Here is a 27,001-nt window from a genome sequence, read left to right on the forward strand (position 1 = left end):
TTGTCAAACTTAGCAATGTTTTTGAACTATTTGTGTATAAGAACAATAAATAAAAACTCGATAGATATTGCCTTGAGAGACGTGGTTATAACTCCAGGTTCCTGCATCAGAGTATTTATTTTGTTCTATAATTTAGAGAAATTTCCAATACAATTACGGTCGTGGGTTTGATTGAGTTTTCCTTTTTAAACCACAATAACACTGCAATCGGGCAACTTTTAACTCCTGAGAGAAGGGGCGAGGGAAACTTAAACAAAATTTCAAGAGCTATGCTTGGAAGTAGAGTTCATACTCCTTGTCTGTTTTTTGAACAACTAGGTCAAAATTACGTATTCAGTTTTTATTATGTTCGACCTGTGAGACCATTGTTATACCGGCAAAGTTAACCAATATGTTGGTGACGAGTACGATGTATTTCCTTTCTTTCTCCCTAGACATTGTCAACAGAGGTGCGTATATTTTTTCCAGTTACTTGAACGTTAAATTTTCCTCCTGTTAGATACTTAAAACACCATGAGATATGTATGATGCTTCGCAGCCCGTGACAAGATGTGTACAACAATAAACAATTTAAACGGCGGGTAAGAAGGATTTTTTTTCACACAAATAACACCAAAACGTTTCGGCTGAAAACTCAGCCTTCCTAAGTTCGATAAAAGGCAGTAAAAATGTTTATAGATCTCGGTTGCACCTGTCGAATTGAGAAGAATATTGCTCGAATGAATGTTGAATGTTGTTAAATTCCTGCTCCTAGATTAAGCCGATTTTTCCTATTAATACCCGAAAATAAGGATGCACTAAAATCAAAAGCTCTTTTCGAGCTCATGTGATGTTTTTTAAACAAGAAAAAAACATCACATGAGAGTCATCTGAAGACTCCAGAACAGACTCCAAATTTAAGCAGCATGTCATACGATCGCGTGAATATATAGTGCATTGTGCGTAATGTTAGACTACCTGCATTTGGATTGCATTTTGCAAAAAGGAACCACTAGCATTGCAATGTTGCTAAGATTGTGCAACTTCTTTTGTCTTCGAGGAAAAACCCGATTATCCATTCATAGTTTCTATTTAACTCGCTGAAAGCTGTTCTAAGACAAAAATTACCATCTAAATTTCATAGTTTTTCACGATTTCCGCAATTTCATTGCAAAAGATGAAGTTGCACAATCTTAGCATCATTGCAATGCTAGTGGTTCCTTTTTGCAAAATGCAATCCATTTTGCAATCTGCAATTTCAAATCATGTTTTCAAATGTAAGCTGGTGGGAGCGTTGTCTTTTCCGAGATTTTACCCAGATACATTGACGAAGCATATTGATCTGAAGATCAAGATTGCTAATGTTACCACAACTAGATATTTAAGGAGATGGCGTACTGCGCACTTCCGCCATTGTATTAAAAGAGCTAAATGTCAAAGTGTGTGGTCGAAGCTTCCGACAGAGATGCTCGTCTAAAAAAATTTAGGGGTACACACCTAGACACAGTTTAGAGGTGTCGCTTGCTAGCCAGCAGTGAGTACTAGTACTAGTATTAGTTCGCATTTATAATTTCAAAATGTGTATTTATTGCTTAGCCATATCAACAACAATGGATAGAAAGGCTATGCGTATGTTAATCGCTATGCAAACCGAGGCCAATACTCAAGAGCAAAAAGACCAAGAGAGCAAAGAAATCAGGGAAAAGGTGAGCATCTACTTAATAGAACGTTGAAATCGCATGAAAGATGAAAATAGACAAAATTGTGTGCTATGAAAGTGTAGATTGGAATACCTGGGGCCACATTTAGCATACCTCTCTTAAACCTGTCGAACCGATAAGCCATAGGGCAAATCTACGAAAAGTGGCCAATTCCAGTCATGAACATTTTATTTGTAAAATGTGTTATAGGAACATCTCACATGTCACCTATTCTGACGGCAAATAAGTGTTTTAAACGAATTATGACAGTTAAAATTGTGTAAGTCAATGTATTAAGCTTCATTTTCAGCTTTTAAATTTCACGATGGTCAAGGTCATTATTGGTGGGTTGCAATGTTTACAGCCTCATAACCTTTTTTTTGTCTGATTTTTTCTGATTTTCGCTAATTTCATTGAAAATACTTGTAGTTGAATGAACGATGTACTTGATTTAAAAAAAAAAAAAAACATATATACGTGTTTTTGTTTGCCAAAATGGCCGCTAAAACACGTTTCATTCCTTTGAATGAAGTGTTCACATCAAAATATGACCGTACAGCAGTCACTACCAAAATTTATTAGAAGATTACGGAAGGATTTAAAAGGCGAACTGACTCCATGGAACTTTTTTGGAACCTAAACCTTAAGATTTTCAAAATTAAAATTGATAAACTGAAACATTCCACAATATCTGGTTTCTATGTTTTTCATACGAACTCTTGCAAGAGAGAAGAATCCAGGATCATGCCCGCATCTAGACACTGTGTGAAATTTTGTTAAAGGAACTCTCCGTTTCATTCCAGCTTTTCGAAATGCAGAGATACAAAGATTCACTCAGAGTAGGCACCTATCTGAGTAGGCCAGAGCAAGTTGATACGATTGAAATAGTGAAAAAAATGGTACAAGAAAACAAAAAAGTCTTCATACCAAAGTAAGTCTTAGCGCTGCAGGTCAATAGAACCTTGATACTCTGTAAACGCGTAGAGCAGTTTCATGAGCTGCAATTTCCATAAATAATTTACTCAAACGAAATATAATTTTTGAATAGATCTTCTAGAGCGGGGAATATCAATAATGTTGATAGGCAGTTAAAAGAACATCGGATTGCAAATGTATCTAGAAATCCTAGAATTTAAGACTTAGGACCGTATTCAATGGCGTTATATAAAAACTCCTTACTTTAGAGGGCCCCATTTGCTTGACATGGTGATAAAGGGAGGTTTAAAGGGGTCTTCAGCATAGGATTAAAGAGGGACAATTTTGACCATCACCAGCATAACTTCGGTAATAGACACTTTCAAATGGTTATGATGATTTGCTTCTATAAAAAATGAAAAATTAGGACAAAAGAAAATATTTTCTGGAGGTAACCTATTTTTAGTGATTTATATTTATATCGTAATTATTTTTATTTTTAGGCGAATAACTAATGACGATATAGATATGGTGCTGTATGATGGAAAGACCGATTTAAACGAGCTCCATCCGAACACTAGCGCATTTAAACCGCCGGACGTATGTGATCCACAGCAAAGTGCCCTGGAAACTGGTTAGTTGTCGTGTGTCATCAACTAACTGAACCGATCAAACAACTGCCATCGACCTTAGGCCTTGTCTCCACGGGGCGTTTTCATGGGATTTGTCCCAAGTTCGAATCGCAGGAATGAAACTTCTGGGATTTTCCCCAGTTACCGTCTCCACGGGACGGGGCTCATACAGTCCTGCGACTAGTTTTCGCGGGAAGATAAATTGGTTAAAGTCGAGTATTTAACCGGGATTAAAATAATAATTGCACTCAATTGACAATTAGACACATTATTTTAACTAAACAAACATTAACAATGTAGTAATGAATAAAATATCGCACAATTCGTTTTCACTTCTTCCTCTTCTCTCAGTAGGTCCTAGGGGTACAAGTACCATACTTGGTACTGGGAAAAATATTGATTAACTCAATATTTTTCCCAACTTCGTAAGTGGGATTTTTCCCTGGGACAAATCTCGTGAAACGGCTCGTGGAGACGAGGCCTTACACGCCATGTATATTATTTTATTTACTGTGTGTCTCAGGTGGTCTGGATTTGCTACTCATAACTGGATTCGCATTTACTGAGACTGGTCGCCGACTTGGTGATCGGAGTGCAATTTTTGAAAAGTACGTCATGAGACTCCGAAAATTGTGTCCCAATACTACAGTCATTGGATTGGCATGGAAGCACCAAATTGTCGACGCTATCCCTCAGTTCAACGAGGACATGCAGCGTCCGGACATAACAGTTGACATTGTTTTGCATGCGCATGAAGAGAATTTGGATCGGGGATTTGAAAGGTCCCGTGCACCAAGGAATTATAGTAGATAGAAATTATGAGGTTCACGATGAATTAATAATAGGTAAGTGAAATCGGGTTACACTAGTTTTTCACCCCGATTCACTCATCCCACCCTGGGGAATCCAAACCAAACAAATCCAACCTTTTGATACGATATTAATGCAGATATTGTCAGAATTGGACCGCGTTTTAACAGACAGGAACCAAGCCACATCAGCTATTGCCAATTTTAACTGGGCAATTTAATTTTTTACGAGAAAACGTTTGTGCGGATCCCTTTGAAAATGCTAAGGAATATGCTTCGTACTATGGAGAAAATTCACTGAAATTTGCACGAAAATCCGCACAACTGTTTTCATGTATAAAATTTAATTAGCCGATTGAATTTAGCAATAGCTGATGTGGCTTGGGTCCTTTCTGTTTAACGCGGTCCAATTGTTCATAGGCAACTAGGTCTTCCTGATATTCCCGTCACCGAAAATAATGTTGATGCAGATATTGTCGTCAGTCCATAGTATTTGCTCATTATTTATTTCTCGCCCTACACTTAGAAACAACTCAACATACGTGGCAAATGATTGACTAGAAGTAGGACCCATGACTTGCTACCATAATGGAGATGTTGCATGTGTGAGGGATTTGCAATTTGACAGTTGTTTCTTATGTAAAAGTTCGCGAGAAACACGATGGTGCCACTGGTTTTCTCTGAAATCATCTCCCAAGGTCAAAAAAGCTCTCAAAGTGAGGCCAAAATGGAGGGGATATCCCACGCTATCCTGAGAGTCCACCTCTACATCAAGACAAACTCTCCATTCAAAGATAGGGAGCAAATACATTGACAGGGCTGCCACTTCATTTGGGGACTCCAAAACTGAAAACACGGCAACCCTGCTAATGTATTTGCTTCCTATCTTTGCATGGAGAGTTTGTTTTGATGTAGAGGTGGACTCTCAGGGTAGGGCGGGATATCCCCTCCATTTGGGCCTCACTTTGAGAGCTTTTTTTGTGCTTGGGAGATGATTTCAGAGAAAACCAGTGGCACCATCGTGTTTCTCGCGAACTTTTACATAAGAATTAACAGTCAAATCGCAAATCCCTCACACATGCAACATCTCCATTAGGGAGAGCAAAAAAATACCTAATTTCAACGAAACAAAATTTCCATCGACGTATATTCATAAGTTTGCAACTCCAATTTCTACATATCGCATGGTTAAAATATTTCAAAAGCGAGTTATTTTATGCGCAATTTAGGAGATAATGATATAGCTACGCCTTTTTAAATGTTAAGATGTTGTGTTCAAAAATATGAAAGATAATTCACATATGAAACTTAACAATTTTTCTCTCACATTTCCTCGCAATTATCTAAGAATACTCAGGCCTTGTCTCCACGGGACGTTTTCATGGGATTTGTCCCAAGTTCGAATCGCAGGAATGAAACTTCTGGGATTTTTCCCAGTTACCGTCTCCACGGGACGGGGCTCATACAGTCCTGCGACTAGTTTGCGCGGGAAGATAAATTAGTTAAAATCGAGTATTTAACCGGGATTAAAATAATAATTGCACTCAATTGACAATTAGACACATTATTTTAACCAAACAAACATTGAAAATGTAGTAATGAATAAAATATCGCTCAATTCGTTTTCACTTCTTCTTCTTCTCTCATTGTCAGTGGATCCTAGGGGTACAAGTACCATACTTGGTACAGGGAAAAATATCGATTAACTCAATATTTTTACCAACTTCGAAAGTGGGATTTTTCCCTGGGACGAATCTCGTGAAACGGCTCGTGGAGACAAGGCCTTAAATAAATCTAATACCAAAGTTTCAATAATATTTTCATTTTTCAAGATTCACAAACTTTTGCTTGCTTTTCTCTTACTCCAAAATTGTCGCACTCTTCGACTTTTCCTAACCTTCGAACAAAATTTCCACAAAAATGTATTTCCCTTTCATGCACGGTAGCTGCTGCTAAACGCTGCTCGAAAAATTCCCTGACTTTTCTTATGAATATCCCGACTTCCCTTGACTCTTCCTAAATAAGTACCCAGACTTTCAGTGGCGTGGTGTAGGTGATCGATTATAGATATTTCCCCATTTGAAGCTTCGGTAAAGAATCGATTATTAAGGTGTTCGTTGCAAACACCCTGTATATCGATCCTTTTTCATGGGTTTAAATCGCAGATCAATCGATGTATCGCAAAGCAAGCTTGCCACTGCTGACTTTCCATGACTTTTTCCGGTTGCAATAACTGCCATGACTTTCCTTGACTTTTCAAATTTTCCGGACCGCTGGAAACATCGTGATACACCCACCATATAAAAATACGTAGAAACATGTCCTAATTTGGATGAATTTTAAAAATATTTTAGAATTTTTAAGCTGTTAACAATGTTTTCATTGAAATTCATTTAAATTAAAGTATATTTTTTAAAATGGACAACTGCGGAATATTATCGTCATTATGATACTTTCGGGTTTGACACTTGCACTTCTTTGTCATTTGTACTTCTACCTCTCTCAAAATTCTGTCTTAAAACTTCATTCAATCGTCTATGCTTGATCATTAGTTTATCTATCGATGTAATCAAACGTCAGTGGCTTCAGTATGCCCGGTTCCCTGCTGTTGTCACATTTGACTCCGCGTCACCAATTTAATGCATCATTTTCATGGGCAAAAGGGAACTCTTGTTATTGGTTCATTTCAAAAACGACATGAGTGCCGTGTGAGGGGAATTATTTTTTCGAGGGGTAAGCCAGAAATAGTGGTTCCTCAGTGCGGTACAAATCATAAATTCAGAGTGGCGGGCGTGAGAAGACATGCGCGAGGGTGTGACGTGAATTGTTGATCTGTTTCTGAGTTAAAGTACAGCTTGAGGCTCAGTCGAAGTGAGAAAATAACTTTATTTTTTTTTGTTGAGATTGTTAACATTATCTTTAACGCGGTAAATAAAGTTCCATTTCTTTCGCGATCATACTTACTTCAATGCATATACAATCATTTTCGAACTGAAAAATTGCAGCAAACGAAGGTGAAAATGCTTTAAGTTCTATGGACTCAACCTAGTTCCAATCTTCAGTGGAAAAAAATAGTGTGCAAGTTTTTTTTAGATTTTATTGAATGGGATATTTCAACTGGGTGTATGAAGGATCATGCAGAAATGAACAATTGTAACGCGTGATGAATCGTGAAAGAACTGGTGACGTAATACTCGAGAGTACCTTTCTGCGCCTCCGTCTTAAATAGTTGAAACCATGAAAGTGCTAACTGTTATGATCATTTACATACACGTCGTTTTTAAAGGTTTGTTTATTTATTTTCTTTCGCATTTTACTTATTGTTAGTCTGATTTATTTCAATTCCATGCTTCGGATTTTAGCGTTTACCAAGAATAGCAAAGACCCGCATATATTTGCGGAATAGATAAAGATATTTGTGATGAAATCTAAGTAGCTGAATTCATGGATCACTGAGAGTCACAAGGGAGAGCCAGTCATACTGTTTCATTAACAATTAAAGAGCGAAACCGGCCGCATAATTATTCATCTTGCCAACAGCATAGTGAACTTTTTCGTCCACGGTGAAATTATACGCACGTTATCGGAAGATTTTATTCCAAGATGTTGAAATTGCAAGGAAGTAAAATATGGTCGATCTGAATTATCATTGTAGATCATTTTTACGTTACCATTCAGGTCAGCCTTCTGCCAACATATTACCGTCTGGAAATGGACCACTAGACAAGGTACGAATTTAAGCAATCTGATACATGTATCTTAACCAGAATTTCACGTAGAACACGATTCGTACAACGAAAATTACTGAAACCAACTCCTAACGAGGATATGAACGATTTTATTTCACATTGGTTACGAGGAATTTGAACTGCCCGCTCACAAGAAACTCAAAGCTCTAAGTGAGTCAAATCGCGCACTACAAAGGTTTCAGCAAGCTCCTCAATCGAACAATGTTCATTTCCCACCATGTGTTGTTCAAACTATAAGCTATTTGTAATAGCTGAGCCAAAGCGTCTAGATTGAGGTTGCCAGATTTTTATATCGCAGAAACTGTCATGATAACGTTTAGTGCGCGATGTGAGTCACGTAGAGCATTGAGTTTTCATGAGCGGGTAGTTTGAATTCACGCATCAAGAATCATTAAATATCTTCGTAAGGAGTTGATATCGGTAACTTTCGTTGTGCCCATCGTGTTTTACGTGAAATTTTGGTTAAGAAACATGTATCAGAATGTTGAAATTCGTACCTTGTCTAGTGGTCCATTCAAACTACATCACCGGGGGAGGGGGGAGGGGGGGGGGGCACGGGGTTGTTGGATGATATGGACATTTCCAATTCATTATGGTGGCACCCAAATAAAATAGGTTAATGATCAAAATGTTGCGGTACTCCCCCAACTGAAGATGCGGTAGGTAAGGTAAGCCACAATTAAATGGTAAAATCCACATCATCCAACAAATTGTGACAGTACCACAATTTTAGAGCATGACCCTTGGCACTCTTTGCCCGTGTTTTTTTATGACAAAAGGACACATCAGTCGTGAATGAAAACTACTTTAAATTCACTCTAAATCCTAAGTGCTGTGCATTTTTTATGTTTCTCCTTCAATTCTAGGAAATGCAAGTATGGATACACGACTATATTGATACTTAGGTAAAAATTTGGGGGTACATATACGTAGTAAATCGATGATCGAGCTAGACATATTGTCTCTATCACTACCAAAGTTCTTTTGCACGAGAGGCATGAATTTTAGGCCTGAAATTGTGCTAAATTCTGCAAAATTTGAGCTTAATTTTTACAAGCGATTCTGACACAATATATGCAACTATTGACAGGTATGAATAGACCGTGTGAAGCAGGAAGGAACCAAACCACATCAAGTACTGCCAAATTTAATTGGGCAATATGAAAACGGTTGTGCGGATTTTTGTGCAAATTTCAATAAATTTTCGGGATGGAACAAAGAAAATTCCTTGACATTTTCAAAGAAATCCGCACAAACGACTTACGTAAAAAATTAAATAGCCAAATTAAATTTGGCAATAGTTGATGTAGCTGTCTTCCTTTCTGCTCACCGTGGTTCAAATGAAAGGAGCCGAAATTCGGAATCGCTTTTCCTTCTTATTCAAGTCACTAAAAACGTAGTTTAAGTTAGGCAGAGAGAGTTATAGGGTTGGAAATGCAGTAATTTTTTTCAAATTTCAAAGTTTGTCCTCCGATTGCCCTTCCCATATCTAGCTAGATCCATCACTCCTCACAAAAATTTGACAAATATATCACGGAAACGGAGCACCTTCATTCTCGTCGGTTTTTGTTTCAGCCCAGTCTGGTAGAATATCAACAGAAAGGCTGAGAATTATGGCAGAGTTGGATTGCAAGTTCGACAAAATGAGTAAAGTGGAAAAGTTTTTCGAAAATCAATCTATTCGGAAACAGGTTAGTCAAGAAAACACACGCTTAAAGTCCGATTGAAAAGTTGACGAATATTAATCGACCTCTCACGAGAGTTTCATTTAAGTGATTAGCTGCATGGAAAAACCAGAAGTATATATCGACGGTGTAAGTCCGCACACTGGAAAAAAAAACATTGTATCTAGAGTCCAGACTCTTGAAAACATTGACAAGAAAAAATACTCTTGATTCAATGAGATTTAAGCTTAAATCAAAAGGAAATCCGCTCAAATTAAGAGGCTTAGTTCTTGATTCAAGCAAAAATCCGATTGAAGAGTACTTTTTCTTGTCTATGTTTTTAAGAGTCTGGATTCTAGATCCAATGTGTTTTTTGGCGCGTATACGTAGTATACCGCCTTTGCGATCGTTTCGAACCCTGCTCGATACAATAACCGAGTCCCTTAGTTCCTTACCGAAAAGTGACTACCGCGAACTTCTGAGATTTTCCAAAGCGTGTAAAAAGTTTATTTATCCATCAATAATTATGATTTAAAGTTGTTTCTCATTCTGGGGCTCATTAGTTTATGTGCAGTGAATACCAAGAGTCTACGTTACTTGGTTTTTTCAAAAAAAGCCTAAGAATGCGACGCGCTGATTTAAAATATGCATATATAAGCAGAATCAAGCGAATTGATTCGAGGATGGCTGAGCAGGTCGGCACTCTCGAAATGAGAATTTAACTCCTCCGTTTTGTTCAAAACGTTGCTTTGACAGATCTGTAACCTCGGTTATAATTTCCAAAAGTTGGTACCCGTGCTCTGATAGTGCAATCTGTGTAAGTGCAATCTGTGATGAGCCTCGAGACTCATTAGACCATTAGCTAAACGTGGCTCATACAGGAATCCACTTACCCCTCTCTTTCCCACGCTCCTGCTCACTGCGTCGGCGTCTCGACGAACAATAGCTAATGACGGTTGCCAAGCGATGCCGGGATCCTCAGCCCCTCGCCCAATTACTTACGCTTCATTAACCATTTCACCGTCACGCTAGGATTCGTCCAATTTTCAAAAAAAATTGTTTCGCGAGTTTTTAGCAATTTTTTCCTTACTCTCCGTTAAAACACGAATTAAAAGAGGTCTCATTCATAAAAATCGGCCAAATAGAAGAGAAGTTACAGTATTCGAAATCCGAAGAAATCAACAAGACTTCTCCAAACAAAAAATAAAATGAAGGGGGGGGGGGGAATGTATAAATTACAATTTAATATGATTGACCTCAGAATGTGACAAGCAATTCAATTATAAAAAGGAGAAAAAATTGAGTGAAATTACAAAAAATTAGCCTCTTGCAAGGGGCTTCCTTGTATGAGTTTTGACCTGAAGACAAGTAAATCCCGTTATATTATTAAAACGAAATTGACTCCATAGTTTAATGCCTTAGTTTCTTGAATACGATTATTTTAAGCACTCGATTTATATCAGCAATTTTACCCATGAGGTGATTTCCTGAGAGCTGATAATATCACGAATTTCTCATAGAGCCCTTCAAAAATGGCTTGCTTTTTGGGCAGCCGATTCGGCCATCAAACCGGGGTTTAAATGGAAGCTGATAATAACACAAAGCTCTGAGAACAATTTTAAGATGAGTATAGGAACGGTTTGTACATTACGAGGAGAGGCGGGCATTCTGTTCAGCATATCGATACATAAGTATTTTCACACGTAGAATTCAATTTTCACGTCAGGGAGTCGACATATTTTGATTTTTTCGATTTTATACGGAAAATTTATGGTTTTTCGGGATTGAAATTACTTACAATTGTTTCATGAAAAATGAATGCACCCAAAATGACTATAGCATTTTGACTTTCACATACCTACGTGCACTCACTAAATTGATTGGTAAATTCAAAGAGTGGGTACATCGACCTGGTATATCAAGTTTCTGCGATTTTTTACGGCAAATCGGTAGATTTTCGAGATGTGGATTGCTTACTTTCAATTCATGAATGAATAAAGCATGGACATGGTTGAGCTTCTTTGCATGAAAAGACGTTTAAAATAACAAAATCAAGACATATTTAATACAATTGCATTTATATCGAGTCAATTTCTTTTCAATAATATAACGGGATTTATAATACCGGTGATTTGGGTATTTTAGCCCCAAAATACCTTTAAATCGACTTTATCTTCTAGGAATTCGACAGAATTTTTCCTTTCTTCGCTTAAATTTTTCCGTAGCACTTTTCCTCAAGAATCTGATAAGATTTTGCTTGAGGCGGATCAAAAAACTTAAATTTGTTCGAATAGCTTTCTAGATTCACAATACACGGTCTCGTCAAGGTGCGTCGTTGACCTTGCAGTGTTGGATCGTGAATTCTCCTGTTGTGCTGCTTGCCTTTTTTGAAATCTCTGTAAATGAAAACTAAAGGGGTTGATATGTGCGAGTTAATGACGCGCCTTATCAACACATTGTGTTGGAGTTCACTGCTTGTTTTCCAGTGCAACCACGTATCTCAGTTTGCGATGTCATAGACTTCCTGTCATACTTTGTAATTTATACGGAAAACTGCTCAACGGTAATTCATAAAAACTGCCGCGATTTTTCTTCTCTGTGCGAAGAAAATTCGGCAAAAAATTCAAGGTATGATGTTCCTTCGGGCTATGGCCTGTCCACCATAGTTTCTCCCTGTAAAATAATGACCGTAATAAAATAACTTGATTTAAAAAAAAAAAAAAAAAAAGGTGTGATGTCAATTTGTTCTCCTTTAAAAAATAATATAGAGGCGAATATTTTCGAACACTGCAAACGAAATACGTGGTTGCTGACTTACGCCGTCGATAAGTTGTTTAAAAATGAAATAGAGATATTAGATCTCAATGGCAAAATCCAATTGAACCACGAACTGACCTGATCCTATGAAAGTACCTTAAAAGTTTTCGCCGTTTAAAAAGTATTGCACTCTACATTATATTAATTGGGTGTTTTTCAGTTCTTTGAACTACCACAGTATAGAGCAGCAGACAGAATAGGAATTTATTTAAGCAGACCAGACCAGCCGGACACAATCGAGATTTTCAAGGAAATGTTGAAGGATGGAAAACACGTGTTCATTCCTTGGTAAGCAAGATCTAAATTTTGGATTATTTACCCTTGCCTCACATATGCTCTATAACGTGCTCTTTTCTTGTCAATGTTTTCAAGAGTCTGGACTCTAGATCCAATGTGTTTTTTTTTTTCCAGTGCACTCTGCGCTTCTAGAGAAAAGAAAATGCATACAGATATTTTACCTCATCGATGGTTTTGAAGTATCCTAGCGCTTACATAACGTCGCTTCTCTGATGTAAGGGTGTATCTCTATATCCACATGTGCTCCGGAAAGCATAGAGCTATACGGAGAACAGGGCTCATGCGAAAATCGAGATACGCCCCACACGTCAGAGGAGCGACGATACGAGTCCTGAGCCTCCTGAGGGCATTCAAATTTCAGGTGTCACTTCCAAGAATGATTGAGTTGATCGCTAACTTGATGAATTCTCAGTTCATAACGCTCGGTGAGATTGAATTTATCTTCCTTTAATAAGAGATTGATTGGAAAAAACACGCCTTTTCAGTGTGACTTTTTTGTCGCCTTTTACGTCGTTCTGATTTCATGGCAAGATAAAAAAAAGAGAGGATGTTTGATTATACGTATGCAAAACACATCCAGACAAGGATTAATATTCTTTGATTAAAATTAAGCAATTACCTGCCCGAGTCTCGCCTTATCAGATTCGGAGTAGTCCAACGGTCGCGATCGTAGCGAGCGCCGGAGAGAGGGAATGAAAAAATGCGGGAGAAATTAAAATCGCGTGACCTGAATGCGGCGAACTACAATGAAATCTAAAAAATCGCGCCACACGCTCATTATTTAAATGTGTCAGGTTTATCGGGAATTCTCCGGGGGTACGGGGTAAAAAATTGGATGAAACGGAAAAAAAGGAAGGAATGAACGATTATGAGGACTCGTTAATTATGTTGATAAAAGCATCGATATTTTATTATGATTTCGCACCTGTGTGATGTTGACAGTTGCGGGGTTGCCGGGTTTGTAAAATTAGCTACGCCATAAGCGTACGACTTTACGGATACGGGTTTTGCTAAATTTTAAAACCATCTTGCGCGACACACACACGTGCGCGCGCCCCCCTCTTCCGAAAAAAGAAAATAAATAAATAAATAAATAAACTGTCAATCGTACGATTAAAAGGGAATGCAGTTTGTAATAAGGTGCTGATATTTCTAGATAAAAAATGAAGTCTTTAAAATAGTAAATACGGCCGCCATTAGGATCCCTCCGCAGATATGAAGAAAACGATTCCTTATTATTGCAAAATGCAGTTGGACTTCTCATTATTCGTCACCAATACCATAGGCCAAGGGGCCTCAGGGCGAAAGGGTATATATTCTTCTGAGGAGAGTGATTAGTCAAGATCAATGGGTCAATTGCACTGGTCATAGAATCGTGGTTCGATGTTTAATGATTATAGATTAGCTGTTCTTAATAATAAGATTTGTCCAAACAACACCTCTCCACGTACCCTTGGTTTCTTCCACCTTATAAAATCATCAGTCACGGAGAGACACGCGTTTGCATTGGTTATTCACTACGAAACTTGGATAAAACTATGGTGAAAGAAACCAAGGATGTTACAATTGTTACAACCGCGGTGGATAACGTCATATACCGAATTTTTCAAAGCGCGATATCTCGGTTGATTTTTACCGTAGAAACATGCTTTTTGAACAGATCTTAATAGTTTTAGTAGATTGAGAGGATTATGCATCAAAACACGATTCAGCAAGCGCAACTAGTCCATTGAGGAAACAAAATGATGACGTAACAATCCACAACATATTCTAGGTGCACAGCTCCAGATTTCATGATTTTAAGACGGAGATAGGGGTAATAGTATCAAACTTTGCCCAAGATTCCAGTATCGTTAAAATTGATGTCAACTATTCGAAAGCACGCTGTACCAAACACATCGTCGTTGGATTATCGCAGCCATTCTTCCTTTTCTCAGTGATCACTGAAAGCCTTTTGCGGAAAGGACCGAACCTGTATGCTCGGGTGCAAAGGGATCGCGGACGCTCGCGTTTTGGCGATTCGAAAGGCCGAAGGAGCAGGGCTTAACGAGGCATGAAACAAAGCAAGCGTTTGCAGGATGTTTCAGAGGGGTCATTTGGGGAGGGGATGGAAGGCACTAATCTACTTGTGACAGAACTGGACCACGATATCTTCCGGAAAGGTAGAGGAAGCAGTGTTGCAATGCAGGCCAGCCTCTGCTCTATCGGAATGAGAACAAAGCTCAATCGAAATTTTCTCGATGAGGGATTTTGATTTTTTTTTGCCCGCACTGGAAAGAAAAACACATTGGATCCAGAGTCCAGACTCTTGAAAACATTGACGAGAAAAAATACTCTTGATTCAATCGGATTTTTGCTTGAATCAAAACAAAATCCGCTTAAATTAAGAGGCTTGGTTCTTGATTTAAGCTAGATTCTGATTGAATCAAGAGTACTTTTTCTTGTCGATGTTTTTAAGAGTCTGGACTCAAGATCTAATGTGCTTTTTTCCCAGTGCGCAAATATTAAACAGGCCGCAAATAATCAGACGGTCTCTCATCTTTCTGTACAGGGCCTTCATGAAAAATATGTAACACTCTGCGGGAAAGAGGGTTCAGACCTTGCGTTACGGGCGCGTTATAGGGGGAATAGGGCGTTCAGGGCTGCATTATTTAACGCCAAAGTGTGCGTGTAGTGCCGATTTTTCGAAACATCTTTGATGCAAAATCGATGCGAGATGGCGATTTTCCATCCAAAATTCCTCATTAAGCGCTGATTTGAGGAAGGGAATTAGAAAAGTGTCTCAAATATTCTCGGAGGGTCTGCAGATTTAGGTTACGGGTGCGTTACAAGGATAAGGGGAAATTTTAGAGTCCAATTTACAGTGTTGTGTGTATTATGCACACCTACTGAAGCTGTTTTTCAAGCAGTCAAATAACCCCTCCCTCCTCCTTAACTACCCAACGCCCTTCACAAACGGGCCCTTATTGGATCAAACGGAGGGGAGAGGCATGGAACACCCTGTTAATAGTCTATAGCAGCGGCGATGGTAGGTATCGGTAGACGGTTCAAACCTGGTGGTATGATTTGCGCTCATTATTTCGAAACAATGGGGAAAGAAGAGGAGGGGTTGTGAGAAGGGGGTTAGGAGAGGGTCCAGCATTCACGATTAATATTGCTAGAGGCGTGTAAAGATTTCTCGGTGGTAGTCCAGATTTATGGAACGTTATTAAGCGCTGATGTAAAATAAGCGGATTTTCCCGAAAAAATTAGCATCGTCGCACAGTGGATCGAGCCAATGGGAGAGGTCTGACAAAATTTGGAAACTTCAAAAGCTTATAAATCCATTTATTAAAAAAACTTTGAGGTTCTAAAAGTGGCTCATCTATTGGTTTCCTCGTGAAAATTTTCGTCCTGAACCACCCCTTAAAGTTTGAAATGTGGCGAAATAACATCCAAATTTGCAGTTTTAGTCAACTATTTCATGTCCGACCTCTCTAATTGATTCGATTCACTGTGCGTCGGTGGCTCCGCTCTGACTGGATATTAATCCCCGATCAATGATGAAAAAATTCGCCATTTTATGCTCCGCTTCCGCAGAAAAGGACGGTCATCGTTGACAAATGCCCCCGACTCTCGTAATTACGTTCCGTGTGTAATGACCCTCATAAGGCACAACTTGGCAGCTATGGGACGGGTCGGAGTGTATGTATCATTCAAAAGCGGGGATCAAAGGGGCTCAACGTTATTTCCCGTCCGAACAGGCCTGAGATAATGAAAATATTTCCTTCCGTTAACTCCACCGCTTTCACAGTGTGTTTCCGCGATGGGGTGAAAACTGAGCCTGCATTCGTCGAATGCAGATTTTCCCGATTTTTTACCCCCGCGTGCAACTTTGACGGCGAGCTGTTGGGATCATACCGTCGTATTGGCACAAAAAAAGAGCTTATATGAGCTACAAGATTACTGCTGTGCAGTGAAAGAATGCCGTATGAGCTATCTGGCGTTGTCAAATTTCCTTCGATAAAAATAGAATTTTTTGAGTTTTTTTCTCCAAATTTTACAGAGTATTTAATTCGCGAATGAATCTACAGTATCTAAAATGTTAAGGAAAAATAATTAAAACTTTGCGGAGTGATAAAGATTTTATCGAGAGAGATTTGGCAATATTAAAATTTTCATCCGAAGCTTTACCTTAGCACGGCAGATTAAAGGATCGGAACAAATGACCGTTAACTTGAATACTTTACAGAGGGAAAATCATATCTTACCTCTAGTGTGTTTACTCAGGATATGAGAAAAATCACCCCTTTCGTGCACATTCCGAACTCCCGGCTAACAACCCGCAGCATGCCCCCCTCCCTCCCCCTTTAATATCAATAAAACGGTAATATTAAATCTAACAAAAAGTTCGCATGAAAAACATAGATTTAAAATAATTTAAACAATATACTTCACGGTTGTTTGTATGAGTTTGAATTTATGTTAAGAATTATGATTCGACCATGTTTTGAAGTAGATTTATTCTGACCCAAAAACGAATATTCGGTGTTCAAGGAAGACTTTGTCCAAACCTATTCGAAATTTAATCCAAAGCCCAATAGCGGGACCAAGCGAAAAAATTCGCCGCCTGGAAAAGAAATTATTAATATTTCATTTTAAATATAATAATTATAAATATTATTAATTAAGGATTTGAGAAGGGAAATTTTAGTATTAGTCAAAAGAAAATGTTTCCATTGAAAACTGTTTGGTGCTACTCGGACGGAGGAACTTAACGATCTTCCAACGTTGCGAAATTTTTATTCGTGAATTATATTTTTGCTTCGATGCGCTTATGCGCATTTGCAACTGTGGGAATTTTTAAGACTTCTCTTTTAATAACATGGAAATAGTAAGCAACATTTTCGACGTACAAAAAAGTCATATTCTAACGAAACCTTAATACTGCCGTTAATTTTACAACCTTAAAACGGAAATACGTCTCCGTGGCTGGGGACAGAAGATTGTGCGATCTTTCTCCTCCAAACTAGCAACCAAGCCACCCTCTTAATCCTTATTCAACCGCAAAATTGAATAACCTGCGTTTAGCGCGGCGGATAAGAGGCGCATTATTCCGGTAAAAAAGCGACCGCTTGGAGTTGAAACGATGAATCGATTAATGTCTCTAAAAAATTCCGCGTTTTACACGGGTAAAAAATGCAATCGCGACAGCGAGATGCGGTTTCGGAGTAAGTATGGTTCGACCTCTCCGCTAAGCCAATTTTGATTAAAAGAGATGCTGAAACTTTCAAGACCGGGGATTGCCAAGTCGCAGATGACCCTCACATTTTACCCTGATTCTGGAAGGAAAAATCCAAGTTTGCGCTGATAATTCGCAACCATGCTCAAGATTCAATGTGGACTTATTGGGTCACCGACTGCAGGCGCATGAAATCAGCTTAAAGGTTCCATTCAGATGAGAATTTACGTATTTTCCTTTGTCAACGTGTAAGGCTCGATTAGTTAAACTAACTCGCAGCTTTAAGCTGTATTCACGGATTCTGACGAAAGCGCAAATTGAAAACAAATTCTCTTGATCTCTTATTTTGTTGGTGATTTTAAGTAGAGAGCAATCGCGTGCATTGTGAGACGCTTGAAGAATGATGAATGGTGAATTTATTTGAATACTTTAAATAAAATGTTGAGGACCAGAGTGATTCGACCTGGAAATCTTAGAAGTCTCCTTTCATAATACTCTGTGGATATCCCGAAGGACCGTAGAGCATGACACCAGTAGCGAAGCATGAATGATCGACGTGCGGCTGGCCAACTACAACGCGCAATGGCGCCTACAAACCTAAGGGGATACTTCAAGCATTGCGCAATGCGTAAAGTATCCCCCTTAGGTTTGTAGGCGTTAGTGCGCGGTTCGCGCCGGTAGCACGCCGCGCCGCGCCGCTCATTTCCTATTTGAAGCTATGGTAAATAAAAGAATCGATTATTAAGGTGTTCGTCGCGAACACCCTCCTATTTATCAATCCTTTTCAATTATTTGTTATTTGTTCAAATAACAGATTAATCGATGTATCGAACAGCACGCCACGCCACTGCATGACACCCTCCAGTTGCATGACGACAACGCAGTATTCGCCCAAGTAGAAGCTCGTGTTGCCTACACTAAAAATTGAAGGCAAACTGGCATGACGTTAAAGTAACCTCTTCTCGAAAAGACCGTCTCTCAGTGCGTTCGTAGTAAGCGCGTCATTTCTCGATCATAAATAATTATTCGACCATGTGGGAGCTCGCATTGTCTATTTGGCGGTAGCAAACAATCATCTGGTGGGAGCAGAGCGTTTGCGATTATCCCTCATTGGCTGGTGCGGTAGCCAATAAAGATGCAAGACCCATTCTTTTCACTTGATGGTGGTTGGCTACCACTAAAAATTGAAGACAAACTGACATGGTGTCAAGGAATAATCTCTTCCCGTTTGGTAAAAAGCTATATTATGAGTGTGTTCCAAGTGAGCGTGATATTTCACGACGACACCACTATTCGACCGCTTGAGAGCTCGGGTTGCCTACACTGAAATTGAAGGTTGGAATCGAAGATAGAGCTACGTTGCACGCACTAAGAACACGGTTATGAAAATCGAAAGTGGGCTCAGGCAAACCGAATAGCACGGCCACTATACTGCCGTGTTGAGGAAAAACAGCGTATATGAACACTAGAATGTTGCCGAATTTTCACTTAGGAAATTTTTATTTTTAAAGAGAGTAATGCATTTTTTCCTGGGAATTTGCAGACACTTCAGACCTAACTCCGAACAAAACCCTCTAAAAAATTAGATGAATAATATAAGCAGATTTCCCCAGAAATTCTAAATTAGTCCGAGGAAATTTTGCAACGTCTGAAGGATCATACGGCATCCTTCCTTAACATGGCAGTAGAGCACCGTGCTACGAGACAAATAATCAAATTTTTTTTTTCCTCTCACTGTATTCTTATTTTCGGTTTTAAGTTCGGCATATTTTCATTCTCCTTCTCTGAGCTCATGATTGACCATCGAAATCGTGACATTGCAAGTCCGTAATCATTTTGCTGACCATGTCAGTATATATTTAATGTTGAAAAGTTTTTCATCCAATGAATTTATATTTTAAAAGGCTCTGATTGAAGTTTTCGCAGTCAGTTTCAAAAGCGTAAAACGCCAGACCTCTTTCACCGCGGAGCTACTTGAGGAGGTTCAAAGCTCTCATTGATGAGCTTACAGGTACAGAAAGTTAATGGCGTTTTAACCGGATCACTGTCCGGGAAACTGCCTCGCGAGCAAAATTATTATTCATGAATCTGACACTTCAAAAGATAGCAAGGTACATTTCAGCAGGCGCAAAATCCTTCTGAAAGGCACGATCGACGAATGAGCTCCGACGATAATACCCGAATGAAGTTCTCCGAAGTAAAATATTTTGTGCGTCGGGGGCGAATTAAATCCCTCACTATGTGAATTAATTACTGCCATTAATTTTACATGTTTCATAAGAGCTGTGGAGGAGTCATTTCCACGTTGACGTAAAATCACAACCAGTCAAAGTTTCATCAGTTCCACACCGCGAAAAATCACAGCTTTACGGCTCTTTGATTTATGTGAGTGCTCTTTTTAGATTAAAAAGATGCTTACTCATCTTAGTCAAACGGTTTTTTTCGAATCCAATTAGTGGATAATTTGTTCAATATAAAGAGATGCTGGATACGCTAACTACTTTCTGCAACTGTCAGATCGGTTAAATTAAAAAAAAAATTTCATTTTCTTTTATTCCTAGATTATTATTTTATTCCGAGTATTACAAAGCTCTGTCCGCTCAATATGACAACAGTGCGAGCTCGTAAATGTCAATATTGTGCCAAATTATTGGAACGTGTCGATCGGAATCGAATGAATCCTTTATATTACCCTTGCTATTCATGATGCAACGGCTCGGTTGCCAAGTTTCCTAGATTATCCAAAGACATGGAACTGGGCGAGCGTTGCAACATTTGAAGCGTGGGAATTATTCAAAACCAAGTAAGCATCAGAGGGTGTTGCTAAGATTATGCATGGTGCGCCAACTGTAGAGGGGCGAAAATTAAAAATAGGGAACATTTCAGAGTGAAAAAAACCGGAAAATCAGTCGAGGGGTCTAGACCACCACCCTCCACCCGGCTTCACCCCACTGTCCACCCGTAACATGCGCCACCATTCATAGGTGGCATGGACTACACAGCCACGTTTGGCAAAAAAGCTGTATGAGCAGATCATATTCGGATAGTGCTACGATGCAAGAATATGGATATATTTCGAAAGTTCATTCAACTGATTTGTCGGAAAAGTTTGAATCCAATTAAATCTTACCCTGCAGTTCCAAAGAAAAATATAAAACTTTCCTAGAAAACGATTATTTCATGGAGGAAAATTTAGCAACGCTCAACTGCTCTTGCAGTATTTTCTTGCGCATGACAGTCAATCACCAAATATTCACGCATTAACATCTCCAATGTAACAACCGTGGTCGAGAAAAGAGCAAACGTCGAAGCTTACATCAATGCCCGATGGCCAGGAAACGCAAACATGCTCTCCAACTGCAACGTCTGGCCGTCAGTCAAAGGTTTGGACATTCCGTGCGCTATTCAGAAATCTGGAAATCTTGATTGATCATGATCGAGTGGTCCCGAGTTAACGCGTCGAGCGGAAAGCTATACACTACCAAGCTATAGAAGAACGCCGTAAAGGCCCTCAGACGATGCTAATTCCCTCAAATAAAATGTAAATTTTCTTGGAAAATCATGGATATTTGTCTCCCAAATTTTTTCAGGATTTCGTCCGCAATTTAATCTAAAGTATCTGAGACTTTCAAGCGGAAAAGTTCATAGATTTCCTTCAAAATACAGATTTCATCGTGGGAAATGTGGCAACTTTCAAATTTTCACACGGCGTTTTTCCTCCGTTAAGCAGAACACGAGTTTGGATGTGGTCGGTGAGTGGGGAATAGGTGTATCTGGTGAGAGCATCCGTCAAATGTTACATGTGTGCTTTGGAGTGTCAGAGTGCGCTGTATGGCGAAATAGAGGGGAGGGGAAGTGGGGGAGAGATATTTATACGTAAAAACGTTTTACACCTGCGTATTTTAACAAGAGAACGTCCGCGACGTAGGGATCTTGGTGCCAGGAAACTTAGATTATGTTCATGGTACCATCTCTAAAAAGAGTATTTTATGATTTTGGCGTAAAAACTGCTCAACATTTTCTCATGAGAGATGTTAATGTTTCAGGTTCTCATGAAAGAAACTTCATGCACGAGATCCGAGGTCATACAAATCTCTGAAGTTTATCGGACTGTACAACCTTTAACTTGAGGTCTCTTTTCCCATGTTAGGGTCACAAATCTGAACACTGAGAAAAAACTATGGCTTATAAACCTATTAGTGGTAAATATGGAACACCACTAATAGTAGTACCTCTACATATAATAATAGCACATATACCTTAGTTATGGTCTCTGTACCTTAATTAGGTACAGAGACCTTAGTATGGTTCACAGACCGAGAATCATTAGTTTATTTACGACTATTATAGGTGTTCCATATTTACCTCTAATAGGTTTATAAACCATAGTTTTTTCTCAGTGAAGTACATATATATTTAGGGGAAACTTCGGAGTCTTTTTGTGAGCTTTCTGTGATTCAAGCTTCGGCAGCTGGAACTTAAGTTCTCAGACTCACGATCTGAAAACTTCAGAGATCCATGACTCGATCTTCAAATCTCGCGAACGAAATTTGTATTCTCCATGGTGATTCGAACTATAGGTGAAAACATAATGATCCACGATAGTGGTATTTTTATCATATTTATATCGCGTTGATACGTGGTACACATTATTGAACGGTACAATACCACAAAAACTAGTTGTAATTATCCTCAGTAGACAGTTAAACTAATACTCATGACTATTAGCTACACCGTTATCAGAATTAGGGTTTTTACCACGCGAAGTTTTGAGACAAATTATGTGGAATTTCTGTTTTTCACGTTCAGAACTCTTTCTGCAGCCGCTTTTGGTTCTTTATGGTACCAACATGAAAAAGAAAAAAAAAAAATTTGCCCTGTTTCTCGGGATTTCCGATGGCGTTTTTACCACCTTCCATCAATTTTGATAGAGGTCCGCTGATGACAATGATAATGATAGCTAATAAATATGATAAATGAATGACAGAAAGACTATTTTACTCACGTATGTTTCAGACGCTAAAAGTGCTTCAGTGCTAAAAGGAAATTGCGTGTAACATAGTTCCTTTTAGCATACATAGGTATGTCCTGTTTAAAGTGCTGATTGTGCGAGGAATTGACTTACCTGAAACAAAAAATACAAAGAAAAAGCGTTACTAAAATTACTTAAAGTTGGAGTCTAAACGGCGCAAAAAAATATGTTTTATCTAGTATGTGGAATATTATAATGTTTCATAAAATAGATTGATTTGAATGACATGGAATGATACCAAGGATAATAGTATCAGCAAAAGATAAAATAATTGCAAAGTAATCCCAACTCCATTATTTGACGTATTTTCGACCGCGGCAAAGATTCCGAGACTTTTCAGTTTGTATAACTCGAAATAATAGCGTACAAAACTATGCGGTAAATGAACACGAAGCAGTAAAATCAAATACATCATAAGAGAATCTAACGAAGAGTAGCGTACTTTTTCTTTTCTCAAATGACACTGCAATAATTACAATAATCATAAAGAGAATAGTAGAATATATGCTCTATGGAGCAAACAGAGGATAAAATTATTGCACTGACGCAGGTAATTTGATAATTCTCTTTCTAACCGCAGTCAGAATTTCTGGAATCTTTCGTCCTCTCATCTCTGAGCGTTCCAAGTCTCATTCCTAGCCGGGAAATTGGAGCAAAGCAAAGTCCGTAGTGAGTAAGCTTTCAGCTTTCACAAAACATGGTATGTGAGATCTTTATCCTGTGGTATCAAACTACCTCCCCTCTAAAGCTCCCGCTGAAATTCCTCCTGAAACTGGGACAAGTTATTCTCGGCAATTTCTTGTGTTTCTTGGGAGGACAAGTTTTAGTTGCAACTAAGAAATTCGAAATGAAAAAGCTACTTTAAAATGTGGGTTATTCAATTAGGTTTCCCGTTTGAACTATGCTAATTCCATTATCTAAAAATTTCAGTTTTAGACTCACTGCTCTTTACGGTAAGGCGGCAGTAAATATGACATTTAGCCATTAAGTCCTTTGACTTTATGTCTGCCATACCTTGTCAAACAGCTGAAAATAAACGGAGCATATTGTGGCATTGGATCTCAAAAACCGATCAAAATTGTTTGTTGGCGGAATTCGCTCAATGTGATGAAGTTCTCACAAATTATACTAATTTTTAAGTAATAATAAGTAGAACCTAGGAGCTAAACATATCATGTGAGGATTTAAGAATGGTTCAAGGTATAAGGGTAGGTAGTCGATGAGGGTGAGAAAGATATTTAAGTATTCAGATTTCGAAAACTTTTTTTTTTTTTTAAGCGTGCTAAAAATTGGTGTTTTTACCGAGTTTCTAGTCAACTACAACAGTGTGCGGCGGGAAGGTTTTCATTAGTGACACCAGAGCTGAAAAGCGTGGGGCACAGGGCGGCAACGAGAATGATTTCCAAGCACCAGCGCTCTCTACATTTATTTAAAATTACTACCTGCCCGGTGCCGGGTGCCGCGCAAGCAGAAGAAATCAAATTAATAGGGTAATACTTTTCGCATCCCCCCCCCCCACCCTCTGTCTCACGACCATAATCTTGTTACGTCGGCCAACCTCCTTTCATTTGAAAAACTACGGACCCCTAAAAGGTTGTCGGGATGGTACGCGCTATCCTGGATGGTGGGAAGTATAATTCAGCCCCTTCTTGACGCTATTCGCCAGTCGATTACACTTTCACCCGCTGCGGTGAGCTTTAGTTTCATGGAGATAGAAATCCTTGCGGTATTTTCATTAGGCTAATCTTGCACCTTTTGCGAGCCGCGATTGCTGACGCTGATTATTTAAATTTTAAATTAGCCGACTACTTACGATTGACCTTTACGCGTCGCACTCTCTGTCGAACATCTCGGAGTGAAAACCAGAGTGCTTTTCGCTCTGAAGCCTATTTTGTCCCTTAAAAAAACGGGGTAATATCGTCCCCTTTCCGGTATCACAAGCGCCATGGGATGTTTCAAAAATTCCGCCGCCATTTTATTTTTTTAAAGGGAAATTGTTGGTTGAATCTGTTAGGAAATTTAACTGAATTTTATCGGCAGCACGAAGAAAATTCTGTGAGATTTTCGGACAGCTTCGTTGAAAAATTTCTCTGTAGAACAATAAAATGGCAGCGGAAATTTTGGAACGTCGCATGGCGCTTGCGATACTTTGGCCGGGAAGTGATGATATTAGCACGGATCGGAATCCATTCTTTCACTGAAAAAAAAAAAAATCCAGCTCCAGGAGCCGTAAATACGGGCTATATAGCGGGAGCCGGAACAACGGCCTGTAAACCCGTAGCAAAAAGAGCTTCCGGCTCAGTGGCCGATGCTTCGGCTCCTGAATGGGGGACTTACGGTCTCCTCACCGGATCGCACGGTAGTGCTATATAGCCCGTAATTACGGCTCCTGGAACCGGAGTTTTTTTTAAGTGTTGGAAAAGTATTCCATCACAAAAAAAAAAAAATTGACACCGGCAGAGCGTCGTTCGTCTCTCAAGGTTAGGATCATCGTATAAAATCATCGGGAAATGGTTTGGCACCCCTAGCCAGAGCGCTTCTACAACTTGAAGCTTATCCTCGAGCTCAGTGGTCACTCGCGACTCATCGGCGAAGGGGGGAATGACAAGAGGGGGAAAGTTTTGAGAGAAAACATCTTGACTCCGACTTGGGTCGGCAGAGGATGAAACGCGATTGGACAAGTCGGAAAACTCCGGAAACGCCACTCTCCTTCTCAACGTCGAGTCCTTGTCATGCTCCCTCCTCTGCTCCCACCACTTCCGCTCCGGTCTCAGGATCCCGATGGACCTGTCAGAGGGGCCGCAATCATTGCACTACTTTAAACGGTTAGTGATACAGCGGACGAGCCTTTTTCGGCCCCTTAGTATGTTAAAAATTTTGAATTTCTAACAGTGGAAAACGGTTTCTGCGTGGCTCATTGCCGAGGTTAATGCAGATAATACTCAGGTTAAAGAACGATACAGCCAGGCAGTATGGTAACTTCCACCAAAATTATTGTCACAATAAGGAAGAATCTTGTTACCTTAACGATAATTTTGATGATAGTTACCATGCTCTCTGGTTGTGCCGTTTCTTAACCAGAATATGGTAACTGCTCCCTTTTTTTTTTTTCTCGAAGTGAAAATAATGCGTTAAATAAAGCACAATAAGGAATACATACAAATTAGAAATCAATGCGGTTCCCAAATTATTGAACTCCATACTCAATCAAATTTGGAAAAATCGATCAACGAGGATGCAGCTTAAAATCTTGGATGAAATAATGAGGCAAACAAATTAAGGGTGAACGTAGAGTCAAATACCGTGGATGTGTCGCAGGTAGTCAGCAATCGCCGGCTCTTTGCAAGCGGCATGCGTGTTAACTCGTCAAATTGCAGTGATTCGCAATAATTAAGTAAAGGTTTTATTGTGCCGAAATGCAAAAGTATCACCTCGGCTACAAGCGTCTTCAAATCTCGGTGATACACTCCCCCTAGTGGAAGTGAGCTATCCGCTGCGGACAGCTAGGTATCCGCAGCGGGTGCAGGTATCCGCAGGCTCGAGTAGCCATCCGCCACATGAGGTTGCACAGGGTGGTCAGGCAGTTCCAGGAAATGCTGCAGGAGCCTGCGAAGAGTGGCGGATAGGAGGTATCCGCCACCCCGGGTCACCTCAAGTAGGCTCGTGCAGCTCTCCGCAGCTTTCCGCAGCCATTCGCAGGCTCCTACCAGCCTGTGCAGCTCACTAATTACACTGTTTCTGCACACAGTGGGCAGTTTGTCATAAGGAGGAGAAATTCAACCCAAAAATCAAGTTCCTTTCTTAGGAGAATAGTATTTTATTAAATAATTAAGTCAGGAGAAGAATATTTTACTAAACAATTAAGTCAACATTGTTAAAAAAAATTAATTTTGTATTTGAATAATGCTAATCCAAGGATTTCATCTAAAAACTAGTCTCATTTCTGCTTTAAAAATGCCAACAGCCAAGAAAATTCAATTTTATGCCATAAATATATGTATAGGGCACATGTCAAAATTCTGATGAACCGTGAGATGAATTTCACCTTATGGATTCCAGGGCTCATCCGAAAATGGACATGTTCCATGCTGATCCGGGCTAGGCTGAAGCATTTTTTTAAATTTTAAAAGTCCTTTGTAATTCTCTGTGTATCATACTTTTGAAAAGTATTTGTTCACTCACAAAT

The 27,001-nt window shown here is 39.2% G+C and overlaps 1 protein-coding gene and 1 long non-coding RNA gene across 4 annotated transcripts in view; both read left to right on the forward strand.

Moving 5' to 3' along the window:
• Positions 1–27,001, forward strand: part of LOC140224841 (uncharacterized) — a 165,358-nt gene that overhangs the window by 72,430 nt on the left and 65,927 nt on the right. The gene's annotated exons all lie outside the window — the stretch shown is intronic.
• LOC109035488 (5-formyltetrahydrofolate cyclo-ligase) lies at positions 38–12,595 on the forward strand. 3 transcript variants are annotated; one of them, XM_072301382.1, is made up of 6 exons: positions 38–449; positions 1,576–1,685; positions 2,483–2,610; positions 3,098–3,228; positions 9,360–9,475; positions 12,426–12,595. In XM_072301382.1, exons 1-6 carry the CDS (start codon positions 392–394, stop codon positions 12,555–12,557), a joined length of 675 nt encoding a protein of 224 aa, XP_072157483.1. In that variant the 5' UTR covers positions 38–391; the 3' UTR covers positions 12,558–12,595. The 3 variants fall into 3 exon arrangements, with proteins under 3 accessions (XP_072157483.1, XP_072157482.1, XP_072157484.1); XM_072301381.1 differs by lacking the exons at positions 9,360–9,475; positions 12,426–12,595 and adding an exon at positions 3,750–5,342 and having other exon boundaries at positions 265–449; XM_072301383.1 differs by lacking the exons at positions 9,360–9,475; positions 12,426–12,595 and adding an exon at positions 3,750–5,342 and having other exon boundaries at positions 442–581.

The sequence above is a fragment of the Bemisia tabaci genome, chromosome 6 (assembly GCF_918797505.1).
Source record: "Bemisia tabaci chromosome 6, PGI_BMITA_v3".
Classification (NCBI taxonomy): domain Eukaryota; kingdom Metazoa; phylum Arthropoda; class Insecta; order Hemiptera; family Aleyrodidae; genus Bemisia; species Bemisia tabaci.